At 40.3% G+C, this 14,150-nt stretch overlaps 1 protein-coding gene and 1 pseudogene across 1 annotated transcript; both read right to left on the reverse strand.

The window, feature by feature from the left end:
- Nucleotides 1–683: 683 nt before the first annotated feature.
- Nucleotides 684–2,058, reverse strand: LOC120987931 (protein ALP1-like). The gene is made up of 2 exons (XM_040415918.1): nucleotides 1,868–2,058; nucleotides 684–1,563 (listed from the first exon to the last, which is right to left on the reverse strand). Exons 1-2 carry the CDS (start codon nucleotides 2,056–2,058, stop codon nucleotides 684–686), a joined length of 1,071 nt encoding a protein of 356 aa, XP_040271852.1.
- Nucleotides 2,059–6,122: 4,064 nt separating this feature from the next.
- On the reverse strand, nucleotides 6,123–7,124 carry LOC120987947 (annotated as a pseudogene).
- Between the last annotated feature and the right edge of the window lie 7,026 nt (nucleotides 7,125–14,150).

Genomic DNA, 14,150 nt, shown 5'->3' on the forward strand with positions numbered 1-14,150 from the left:
GCATGTTCCATGTCACCATATAACTTCTGGCCCGCTCAAGGAAGACATTTCTCGCGGTGCATACTGTAGTGTGATGATTCTGAGCTTGGTATGATGATGCTATCACATAGCATGTGCAATCGTGAAAATGGTGTACACTTGCATCAGGTAAAAAGGAGGATCACAGTCACAGATAGAACAACCTTTTCACAATAGACATTTTGTTATTCCTACATGTACGGTAGAGCTTATCTTATCCTTTTCTAATGTGAATTCTATTTCCATTGTGTTGAGCTACGTGCTTTTATGGAAGTTTATTTGTAAACTTATGCAAATGATTATTAAAATATAAAAATATATTTAAAAAAAAGTCTTTATCTAAATAAATACTTTTATTATTTCAAATATACTTGTGTCAGTGGTTTTAATACAGTCAAGACTCAAAACGACAAACAAGGGATATGGAGATGGTTGGAGAGGCATAGCTTACCTTTTGCTGAATTAGAAGGCAATACATGTAGGTAGACCGATAGATCATGGTTGTCTCAACAATAAACAACAATATAATAAGAACAAACAATAAAATAAACTATTATGTACATAACAAATTACAACTTTCAACTGTACATATTTAATAAACAAACAGTAACAAACAATAGAGAATATATTTTTTTTTTGGAAGAACATCGCAGGAATATATAAGTTCAAATATGTTCATCCTGCCAAAGCACAGATCCAGCTGAAGAAATGAAATATTCTGCAAATTGATCGCGCATGCGACTCACAGCAACTGTTGATCTTGGGCCAGTTTCTATGTGATCTCCTGGTGGATTTAATGACAGTGGCTCCGTAGGCAAAGGCTCTTTGGTCAGTACATAATTGTGCAACACAACACATGCTTTTATGACATCATCCACAGTATCTGTTTTCAATTGTATGGCACGAGTGAATATTCGCCATTTTGCAGTCAATATGCCAAAAGCACACTCGACCATTCTTCTTGCGCGAGTCAGTCTGTAATTGAACACTCTTTTGCGATAGTCTAGACCACGGCTGGCATATGGCTTCAGTAAATTTCCACACATTTGGAAAGCTTCATCTCCGACTAGAACAAATGGAAGAGCAGGGTTTGTAGTACCTGGTAAAGGCCGGGGCTCTGGTATACCAAAGCTTCCGGAGTACAGCCTTCTTCCCATATTAGAATTTTTAAAAACACGTGAGTCATTTGTTCGTCCAAAAGCTCCAATATCAACAGCCACAAATTTGTAATTTGCATCTACAATTGCCATTAAGATCACAGAAAAATACTTTTTATAGTTAAAAAAGGAGGATCCACTACGTGGGGGCTTCAAGACCCTCACATGCTTCCCATCCACTGCACCAATACAATTGGGAAACTGTGTCACCTCATAAAACTTGTCGGCTATGCTGATCCACTGTTGGCAAGTAGGATGGGGAAGAAATTCTTCACGCAGAAGATTCCAAATTGTCCGGCAGGTATCTTTAACAATGTAAGATATTGTAGATTTTCCTAGTCGAAACTGAAAATGAAGACTGAAAAAACTTTCACCACTAGCCAGAAAACTACAAAAAAATAAAAAAAAATTTAACATAATTGTTACACAAATACTATTCGCAAGAAAAAAACTGCAGCAAAACAACTTTTCGGATTGTCCCACAAGCATTAATTCAAGATCCTTCACAGCAAACAGATCAACATTACCTAACGGAAAATGGTATAAAATTTGGATGCATTTACCTATTTTAGGTAACTACTATATATAAAAAGTTGTCTCTTGAGATTAATCATATACTCACAATAATAATCAAAACAAAAAGGCCTCTGAAACACAGTAGAAGCAATAATGGAAAGTTGTACCATACATACCGCAGAGTGACCATGAGTCGTTCTTCTGGAGTTACACTTCGACGAAATTTCGTATCCTTCCGTCTCAATTGGCGACGTAAACGTTGGGAAAGGTCATCAAAGCTTGCGACACTTACACGGAGATATTCTGCAAATTTTACAGGGTGTTTTCTGAGTTCTTGATAAAGGGTCGAATAAACACCTCGTGTCATTCGGCATGATGTAATGGGATGCACCCAATATCGCCGTCTCCTTTTCATGGATGACATTCACATCTTTCGAAGTTTCCATATCATATAGTCCACAGAAAAAAGGACATGAGCGGGCAGCATTGTTCCTCTTCCAGCAATTGGATGTCACAATATAGCACCATTTTTATATAGCATGCAGATAGGGGAGGGACAACTGGAAAAAAAAAAACGGATCCGTTACCTGAGTAACTAAACGGATTGAACGGACATTTAACTGACATTTTTAATCTGTTTATTAACGTATCCGTTAGATGGTATCCGTTTAAAAACATAGCAAAATATGTCCGTTACGTTCCGTTATAAATGAATCCGTTTCAATTTTGAAACCGACGCAAGTCATAACGGAAAGCCGAACGGAGGACTGAACGCTGATGTGAACAAGCCCTAAGGTGACAAAAAAATGTTTTTTTTTTACACCATTTTTATTTTATTTATTTTTTACGGTGTTCACCTAAGGGGTTAGGTCATGTGATATTTTAATAGACCTGGTTGTTACAGACACAAAGATACCTAATATGTCTACTTTTTTATTTTTTCACTTTTAACACAATAAAAGCATTTTTGAAACAAAAAAATCATGTTTTAGTGTTTCCATATTCTGAGAGCCATAGTTTTTTTTTATTTTTTGCCCGATTGTTTTATGTAGGGGCTCATTTTTTGCGGGATGAGATGACGGTATAATTGGTCATATTTTTGGGGGCATATGCCTTTTTTTTAGCACAGTTTTTATTTTATTTTTTCTACGGCATTCAAGTGAGGGGGGTAAGTCATGCGATATTTTTAGAGCGAGTCAATACGAACGTGACAATACCCAATATGTCTGGTTTTCTTTTCTTTCAATTCTTTTTTTTACAATTTTATGTGTTTTGGGAAATTTTATTTTATTTTTTTACTTGAAACTTAATTTTTTTATGAAAAACACTTTTTCTTTTTTACTTTTTTATATGTTTTATTTTTGTCCCACTCTGGGACTTCAGCTTCTGGGGTCTGATCCCCTCTGCAATGCATCACAATAAATCATGTATTGTAATGCATTGACTGTGAGATTTTATGCTGACAGCCTGCCTGTGAGACCCAGCCTAAAGAGCTGTATCTCACAGGCTTCCGTAGAAGGCATCGGGCTACCTTCTCTGCTATCAGGTCCCCGTCACTGCAGCGCGGGGACCCGATGGAGATGAGGAGGGCACCTGTACCCTCCACAAACCCTCTGCATGCCATGATCAGCTTTGACAGTGGCATACAAGGGGTTAATACGCCGGTACATGTAGGGCGCTGGTCCTTAAGTCACATCCACCAGCGCCGTACATGTACGGCGAGGGTCCTCTTCAGGTTAAGGACCCGAGAGAGTACTTGAGTCAGGTTCTTTGGCACCAACTTGCCTTTCCCATCTGGGGAAGTGTGTTGATTTTTAAAAAATCTTTTCATGTCTTATTGAATTTTTGGTTGTCTAAGCGTAGCTGACTGTTCTTTGACTTTGTATTTAGCTGTTTTGAGGATTCTTGCTCTAGTCCATGCCTGAGAAACTTCAGGAGCTTTAGAGAATATGCGGCCATCTCACAGCATTGCAGGCTATATTCCTGACACCATGTAGTTTAACAGTTGTTCATTCTCTAATCTGATCAGTGGAGTATTCACGTGCCTGGTGTATAGGGTTGACAACTACCCATTTTATGGAGATATTATTAAGAATTTTGTACATGTATAGTAATTATAATGGGACACATTTTTTGAAGGTGGCACTAAAACCAGTTCTATCTTTACATCTCTACACCCCCACCCCCAATTTAATAATTGTCCCAAGGTGCTTTGGAATGCCCTTTGTGACATTATAAGTGTCTTCAATTCAGTTGTTTTTGGTTCTTTTAGCCATGAGTCACTTTTTTAATGGCTTTTAGAAAGTCATCATTCCTCAAAGAATATACCAGAGGATTAAACAATGGAACCAAAGTAACAAATATCACTGATAAAATAGTGTCTTGGGAATTTGCTTCAGAATATTGCATGTACAAGGCCATGGCTGGACCATAATACAGCACTACAATTGTTATATGTGATGTACAGCTTGAGAAAGTCTTCCATCGTCCAGTTGGGGATTGAATTTTTAGGATGGTCCTAATGATGCAGGCATAGGAAGTAAAAATGAGTAGAACGGGGATAGATCCAATGAACATTCCATCGACTACAATCAATTTCCTAAATAATGTGATGTCACTTGATGATACAATAAAAATGGCTTTAAGTTCACAGAAGAAGTTTTGAATTTCAACAAAATCAAAAAAATTCAAGCTACATACAAAATAAGTAAGAATGAAAGAATTCAAGGAGCCCATAAGCCATGTAGAGAATACCAATAATATACAAGCTTTTTTACTCATAATGAGAGAGTAATGTAGAGGAAAGCAAATTGCCACATACCGGTCAATGGCCATGGACACCAATAGGAAGCTCTCTGTATCGCCAAAAAACACATAGAGATATAACTGGGCAATACAAGCTATATAAGAAACAAAATGGTCGCCAGTGTAAGATATGTACAGTAGTTTGGGGAGTGTTGTAGAGACATATAAGATGTCCACTACTGACAGATTGGAAAGGAAAAAGTACATAGACCTATGAAGATGAGGGTTAAGGCATACCAATGAAATAATGAAAAGATTACCAGCCAGAATCAGCAAATAACCCAACAGAATTAAAATTATGAGTATGTTTATCCCATTTTCTGTCACAGAGAATGAAGATATATAGAATTTAGCTGATGTGTAATTTTTTAACTCTCCAAACATGTTATGGCCTGATGGAGGCAAGAAACCAATGCAGAATGGTTAAAATATTGTGTAACATACTAATTAGAGATAAGCGAATTTCGAAAAAGTTTGATTAGCCGGTTCGCCAATTTTTTGGGGGAAAATTTGGTTTGATCAGAATTTAATCACAGCGAATTCTGTTAAAAAACAGCTATTTCCTGCCTGCAGAGAGCCTTTATAGTGGTGTAGAACACTGTGCCTTGCAGTAACACGCATAGGGAGTCTGCAGTGGTAGTGAAACAATACTGTGAGTCAGTATGACATGCAGATGACAGGCGTCGCTCTTAGAATCACTGCACACCTTACTTATTTGGGCAGTCACGGGGCCAAAACTGACCAAATAACTCAAGTATGAATTCAGCCTTACAGGTTGATGTTAGCGCCAAGAAGAAGCACGTCACTCCTTTTACACCATCGTCAGCTGATTCCACATAGATGTCTACAGAACCTGTTCTATTAAACACTTATACAAGTAGAGCGACCCCCGACAGAGTGGAGAGGATGTCAGCAGTAAGGTTGGGTGTCAGCAGTAAGTTTGTGTTGACGTCACTGATTATTTTCCTCTGATCCGTCAGAACATAAAACCCACAAAAAACGTCTGTTGAGCATCTGCCTTCACTCGGTCAGCATTTGGTCAGTAATCCATCAGTATCTCTAATGCCCAAAAAAAAAACAGGAGTGGATCCAAAACAGAGATGATACGTGAACGTAATATTTGCATGTTTTCTGTGTTTTGTACCCACTCCTGCTTTTGGCTACCAAGGCAATTCTTTTTCTTTTCTTTTTTTATTGGGGAGAAAAAACAAGGTTTATTTAACAAATAGGACATTAATTTAAAACACCTAAAATACCACACAGAAGGGGCAAAACCACAAGATTTTGAGAAACGAGAGAAAAGAGAAATTGGGAAAAAAAGTGTCAGGGTGACCACGATGGTAATACATATTGATCACATATTGATCATGAAATATATGGGGTTATGGCTGAGAACTGGAGGACAGTCCAGCAAACGCGCCGACTCCAGGTAATTCCAACAGTGCAGGCTACGCAATCACAGCTGAAAGGTAACTGGTTGGTACAGGCAACACGCAAAAATCTTCAGAAATAAGCCTTAGTAAGTGCAGGTCTCACAGCCTCTGTAACAGAACGGTAATCCGCAGTATAACATGTATTAAGCACTGCAGGGATCATGTCTAAGACATGTAAGAGTCGTCCATGTGTTCAATATTGGATGTTATTGATGGCCAGCTCCGTGATGAATCCCAGCACTCAGATTAGGTAGTTCTTACTGAGGAACTTCACTTTTCCTTCACAAAAGCCGCTGATGCCACAGATGCCGTCATCTTGACGAACTGGGTTGCTGATAAGTGGATTCAAAAGTGTCTGAAGAACTGCTAGTAAAGACATTGGAATAAATTGTCCACTTCCTCCAATGTGAACTCGTCCTTTGATTTATATATATCATTCCATAAAGTCTTGAAGTCCTCTGTGTTGATGGCATAAGAAATGTCCATGCGAGGTTCAATGGGCACAGAGAAAACAAGCTCTGTGGCAGATAATGATCCAGACACGTCATACCCGGTCCACATCGCTGCTAGTCATGTAAGGTCCTGAGAAGTGATCACCAGCTACCGAAACAACAGTCAAAGTTTCTTTGGAACCACGTCCCTACGATAGCCGTGAGCGCCTCAGAGCTGTTATACAGGAAGAGTGGGAGGCAAGTAAATGTCTTTGGTAACACCTCCAATAGATCGTCCTCTGTGTACATCCCGCAGAACCAACCTGTCCACACAATCCAGTCCTCTGTGCTTGCCTTGGTGAGTGGAGGCTTCGATGAAATCTGTATGAGCCAGTGGATCCCTGTCCTTTCCTTTGAGTCCAGGTAAACAGGAAAATTTTGCTTATAGGTTAAGCTCTGAGACCACTTCAATGGCAAGACTTTTCTGCTTCTCGGCAGCTATGTGGGCAAACAGGTCCTTGGAATACTCTTTCATTCTGGTGTATAAGAAATTATACATCGGTGTCATGCTGTGCAGAGTCCATTGTTTTTGAAGGAGCAAAGCAGCCTGTGCCGGATCAAGAGTTTCCTACAAGGGGGTGCACTGCGGGATTTTTCTTTTAGACAAGCTTCGCAGTGCAGACCATCGACGTGCAGAGGTTTAAGCTTCCAGGAGGATACCTCGAGCTGTGAAAATGACTGCTCCCATCGGTTGTTGTTTGCATATCCTTGCGATAATGATGTTCCCGTTCACTGACTGTAAACAGAGATCTTCACAGACAAATGTATCAAACTCTGCAGCCATCCTTCTAGGTGCCACGTCCCCAGTCCGCTGACCAGCCAGATTTACCAGCATCTGTTCCAGGACATGAAGCAGTGGAATGATATTGTTCATCCCGTAGTCCCAGCGACTGACAAATAACTTGGCCTCCTCAAAGGGCCTGAGCAAACGGCAGGTGTCACGCATGAGCTGCCACTGGCTGACATCAAAGTTACACAGGGGAGTACTCCTGTCTGCTTGGATCATCAAGAAATCGTTTATGGACTTTCTCTGTTTGTATAGTCGGTACAACATATGGAGGGTGGAATTAAAACAAGTGGAAACATTGCATATCTCCCTGTGTTGGGGGATGCCGTTCTGCCGCTGCAGGTCAAGGAGGGTGTGTTTTGTGGTGTACGAGTGGCTGAAGTGCATGCACAGTTTCCTGGTCATTGTTAGGATGTCTTGCAGATGGGTCAAAGACTTCAGGAACCGCTTGACGACCAGATTAAACACATGTGCCATGCAGGGTGCTTGGCTCAGCCCTCCTTGATGCAGCACTGACACCATGTTCTTCCCGTTGTCGGTCACCATGGTTCCGATTTTCAGTTGTCGCGGGGATTCGATTTCTTGCTGAAGGACTCAGAGCAGTTCCTTCCCTGTGTGACTCAGTTCGACCAGGCAAACCAGGTACAGAATAGAATAAGAGTGATGAGAAGGGTCGTACATGGCTTGCATACACTACATGCATCCAACATAATTATTGGATCTCTACATGAAAATAATGTATTTGGTGTAAATCACGCGAGGGGCATAGTTGGAGACATTTACTTCACAAGGGATACAAAGCAGTGGAGTTTGCTTTGAAATTAAAAATTTTACCACTGCATAATTCAGCCCAAAACAGCAAAAGGAGGTGTACAGTCACCCATAAATTTTCTCCCAAAAAAGCCAGTTTCAAATAACAAATTTCATCACTACGTAATTTGGTCCATACCGCAAAAGGAGGTGTACAATCACCCATACATTTTCCAAAAAAAAGTCAGTGTCACTGGTGATGAGCGGCAGGGGCAATATTAGAATTTGCGATATTTCAAAAATATTTTGTAGAATATTCGTCATATATTCGTGAATTAGCGAATACGAGATCATATTCTTGATTACAAAAATAGGCAATGTGTTATTCGCGTAACATGCCCGTAATACCAGCGTGGGGTAGGCAACTTTTCTATTGGTTGCTAGGGATGTTGCTAAGCTGTGACAAAGCCTTCTCATTGGCCCACAAGCTAGAAGAAGGGAGTGATGATCACCTGATGTGTATAATGTGTTAAAAAAATAAATAAATAATATTTGTCATTATGAATATATGGCACTATATTCTAAATATTTGCGAATTCTCGAAGTGCCGATATTCACGATAAAAATTCGATTTTCGAATATGCACGCACATAAAAAATTTCACCAATAAGTATTTTGGTCCATACCGCAAAAAGAGGTGTACAATCATCCATACATTTTCCCAAAGAAAGCCTGTATCACATAAAGATTTTCACCACTAAGTAGTTCAGTCCATACCGCAAAAGGAGGTGTACAATCACCCATACATTTTCCCAAAGAAAGCCTGTATCACATAAAGATTTTCACCACTAAGTAGTTTGGTCCATACTGTAAAAAGAGGTGTACAATCACCCATATATTTTCCGAAAGAAAGCCAGTGTCAGATAAACAATTTCACCAATAAGTAATTTGGTCCATACCGAAAAAGGAGTTGTACAATCACCCATACATTTTCCGAAAAAAAGGCAGTCACATAAAAAATTTCACCAATAAGTAATTTGTTCCATACCGCAAAAGGAGTTGTACAATCACCCATAAATTTTCCGAAAAAAAGGCAGTCACATAAAAAATTTCACCAATAAGTAATTTGTTCCATACCGCAAAAGGAGTTGTACAATCACCCATAAATTTTCCGAAAGAAAGCCTGTATCACACAAAGAATTTCACCACTAAGTAGTTCGGTCCATACTGAAAAAGGAGTTGTACAATGACCCATACATTTTTCGAAAAAGAGCCAGAGTAACATAAAAATTTTCACCAATAAGTAATTCGTTCCATACCGCAAAACGAGTTGTACAATCACCCATAAATTTTCCCGAAAAAAGCCTGTGTCACTTAAAAAATTTCACCGCAAAAAGGGCTTTACCACATATAACGGCAAGTAGGCCCTTAATTTTTTCGACTTTTACACTACACAAGGCTTTTCAACATATAAGTGCAAAGCTGAACGACGAATATATTTTTCTTTTGCCTAAGGAGTCCTTTTGTTATAGTTTAGCACAGGGAGCAAGAATATTATGCACAATTCTGATGGAACTCCTGATCTTAAGAAACTGAACTTGGACTCCAAAGTAGAGGCTCTCCTGTTATGTCTTGTGTGCTGTGGAGATCGAATGCTGATGCAGCAGATAAAAAACACATGAATGTTTTCAACTTACTGAAGCTGCTTGATTTAATTGTGAATCGATGGTAAAGGCAAAGTCTGCTGGTGTGTTGTCATCAGCGTCTTCATTATGTTTACTGCTGGACCCACAATGATGTAATTCGGTCCATACAGCAAAAGGAGGTCTACAATCACCCATCAATTTCCTGAAGAAAACATGTTCGAAACAAAATTCACCAATGAAAGGATCATGGAATTTGGCTAATACAGAAGAAAGTCTACAATAACCCATCAATTTTCCCAAAAATAGCCAGTTTCACATAAAAAATTTCACCACTACGTAATTAGGTAAATGAATAAGGATCAACATCACTAAATCTGAAATGCGTAGACATGGACTGTCTTTTTGGTTTTTAATGCACTGAAATAATAAAGTTGCCATGATTGTTTGGAAGCTGGACTTTTCCTCTGCTTTATTTGGATGCTTAACTTCATATCACAGCCAGGTGAGCGTACGGCTCTTGCTTTTTTCTACGTAATTAGGTCCATAACGGAAAAAAGAGCTACACCACATATAAGTGCACCGCTGAACGGCAATTAGGCCCTAATTTCTTTCTATTTTTACACTACACAAAATACTTTTCATCAGATAAGTGCAGCGCTGGATGGCAAATATATTTTTATTTTACCACTAATACATGGCAAACTGGGCTGTAGAATACATCACCGCAGCACTGATCAGCAATTAGGCCCTCATTTTTTTTTCTATTTTTACACTACACAAAAGACTTTTCAACAGATAAGTGAAACGCTGGACGGAGAATATATTTTAATTTCGCCACTAATATATGGCAAACATGGCTATAGAATATATTACTGCACCACTGAACGGCAATTAGGCCCTAATATTTTTCTATCTTTACATACACAAAAGGCTTTTCAACAGATAAGTGCAACGCTGGACGGTAAATATATTTTTATTTTGCCACTATTACACGGCAAACTGGGCTGTAGAATACATCACTGCACCGCTGAACAGCAATAATGCCCTAATTTTTTTCTATTTTTACACTACACAAAAGGCTTTTCAACAAATAAGTGCAACGCTGGCCAGTGAATATATTTTTATCTCACCACTAATACACAGCAAACTTGGCTTTTGATTATATCACTGCACCACACAAGGGCAATTACACCCTAATTTTTTTCTACTTTTACACGACAAAAGTTTTTTAACAGAGAAGTGCAACGCTGGATGGCGAATATAATTTAATTTCGCCACTAATACATGGCAAACTGGGCTTTAGAGTATATCACTGCACCGCACAAATGCAATTAGGCCCAAATTTTTTTTCTACTTTTACACAACGCAAAAGGTTTTTTAACAGATAAGTGCAACGCTGGACGGCGAATATATTTTAATTTCTTCACTAATTCATGGCAAATAGGGCTTAAGAATATATCACTGCACCACTGAATGACAATTAGGCCCTAATTTTTTTTTTCTATTTTATACTACACAAAAGGCTTTTCAACAGATAAGTGCAACGCTGGACTGTGAATATATTTTTATTTTGCCACTAATACATGGCAAACAGGGCTTTAAAATATATCACTGTACTGCTGAACAGCAATTAGGCCCTAATCTTTTTCAATTTTTACACTACACAAAAGGCTTTTCAACAGATAAGTGCAACGCTGGATGGCAAATATATTTTAATTTCGCCACTAATACATGGCAAATTGGGCTTTTGAGTATATCACTGCTCCGCACAAGGGCAATTAGGCCGTATTTATTTCTTCTTTTACACAACACTAAAGGCTTTTCAACAGATAAGCGTAATGCTGGACAGTGAATGTATTTTTATTTCGCCACTAATACATGGCAAACAGGGCTTCAGAATATATCACTGTACCAATGAATGGCAATTAGGACCTAATTTGTTTCTACTTTTCCACTACACAAAAGGCTTTTCGACAGATAAGTGCAACACTGGACTGCAAATATATTTTTATTCTGCCACTAATACACGGCAAAAAGGGCTTAACATATAATTGCACGCACAAGGGCAAATAAGACGTACTGTAGAAATATTTCCTTGTAATAAACCGTGTTAATGGCTGTATCAAACAGCACTTGCACCCCAATAATAAGAACGGTTTGCTGGAATGACATAGCTGTTTAATGGTAATTTGGATCCCCAGTCAGTGCAGCAAGGTGTAATAGGATTGTTCCTATTACCCAGTCAGTATCCTCCCCTACTGAACACTGTTCTACATAAATGCTGTGGAATGATTCCTCTCTATGCTTTCCCTGCATTTTTTTCAAGTTTTATTTTACTTTATTCTTTGTCCCACTTTGGGACTTCAACTTTTGGGGGCCTGATCCTCCGGAGGGCAGCCCCGATGCCTAAGAAAGGCATCGCGCTGCCTTCCCTGGTAGTGGGTCCCCGTCACAGCAGCACGGGGACCCGAAGGCAGCTCCGATCCCCACCCGACATCGTACGCAGCGGCGCATCAAGAGTTAATGCGCTGGCATCAGTGATTTCACCGATGCCGGCGCATGCAGCAGGGGTCCGGCTATCAGTGACTGCCGGACCCATGCCGCTGATCGGGCAGGTGCAGCTCTTGCACTCGCCCGATCACCATGTGAAATACATGTCCGTCACGGGTCTTTAAAGAGGACTTTAACTAGTTTAAAAACGAAAAACTAACTATATCAGTGGGCAGAGCGGCGCCCAGGGGTCCCCCTGCACTTACTAGTATGTCTGGGTGCCGCTCCGTTCGCCCGGTATAGGCTCCGGTGTGTGAAGCTCCCTCTGTTGTACGGGGCGGAGATTTTGTATTAGGGTTGTCCCTTGCTGCAGCGCTGGCCAATCGTAGCGCACAGCTCATAGCCTGGGACAACCACTTATGTTTCAGGATGAGGACATTGGAAGACCACTGCAGCACTTCTCTGATGATGACAAAACACAAGTGCCAACTGCTGCGGCTTTCTGCAGTCTGCAGACCGACAAGAAGTGCAGGGGTAAAGAGTGGGTGGAAGATGATGTGGAGGATGATGAGATACTAGACCCCACATGGAATCAAAGACATGCGAGTGACCTGTCTAGTTCGGTGGAAGAGGCGGTGGTCGCACAGAGGTACCAGCACAGCAGAAGAGGGAGCAGGGTCCAAAAGCGTCTGTTACTTTCTTGGGTGACATTTTACACTCCCCTGTGCTGGGCCTCCTGGTGCTATTTACTTCAGGCTGGCTATTGGCAGAGTCACTTTTACCTCTCCAGCCAATGAAACTCCTTTAAGTGGCGACATTTCCTTCCTGCCTCCTATTCACTAATGAGTGCTTTACTTCACTGCAGAGGATGGCGCTCACTGGTTATTACCACCTCCTGCACCCCCAGATATACTGTAGGTGCCCTGCAATAACCAGTAAGCAATTTCCCTGAAGGCTCATGCACACGGCCATTGTTTTAGTCCGCATATGAGCCACATTTTTATTGTGGCTTGGATGTGGACCCAATCACTTCAACAGGGCCGCAAAAGATGCCGACAGCACTCCATGTGCGGTCTGCATCCGTTACTTCGTTCTGCAAAATTCAGAACACACATGGCTGGTGTCCTGCGGACCAAAAAAAATGGCACGGTCATGTGTATGAGGCCTTAATAGCCAGGAAAGCACTTATTGGTTAATCCTTTAATGACCAGGCCTGAAAGGGCCTTAATGACCAGTCAATTTTTTGTGATTTAGTACTCGTGGTTCAGACACTTCAAAATTTTATTTTTTGGACTACCAAAGTAACTTTTGCAGCTTTTTATTACATAACACAGGGATTTTTAATATATTTTTTTAGTTTTATTAGGGGGAAACTGTATAGTGGTGTAGAACACTGTGCATTGCAGAAACACGCATCGGGAGTCTACTGTGGTAGTGAAACAATACTGTGAGTCATTATGACAAGCACATGACAGGCGTTGCTCAGGACAGGCGTCGTGAGGTGAACGCATTGCACCCGCACTGAATCCAGACCCATTCACTTCAATGGGGTTGTGCAGATGAGCGGTGATTTTCACGCATCACTTGTGCGTTGCGTGAAAATCGCAGTATGTTCCATATCCTGCGTTTTTCACTCAACGCAGGCCCCATAGAAATGAATGGGTCTGCGTGAAAATCACAAGCATCCGCAAGCAAGTGCGGATGCGGTGCGATTTTCACGCATAGTTGCTAGGAGATGATGTAAGTAAATTGATAAAAGTCAATTTACTGTATTATTTTCCCTTATAACATCGTTATAATCGAAAATAATAGCATTCTTAATACAGAATGCTTACTAAAATGTGGCTTTAGGGGTTAAAAAATTAAAAAAAATTAACTCACCTCATCCTGTTGTTCGCGCAGCCGGCATCATCTTCTTTCTTCTTCTTTCAGGACCTGCCAAAGGACCTTTGATTACGTAATCGCACTCAGCACGTGGTGAGCACGGTGACGTCAGCGCAGGTCCTGCTGATTGAAGATAGAAGATTTCTAAGGGAAAATAATAAAATATACAGAAC

This window comes from Bufo bufo, chromosome 1 (genome assembly GCF_905171765.1).
Source record: "Bufo bufo chromosome 1, aBufBuf1.1, whole genome shotgun sequence".
NCBI classification, from domain to species: Eukaryota; Metazoa; Chordata; class Amphibia; order Anura; family Bufonidae; genus Bufo; species Bufo bufo.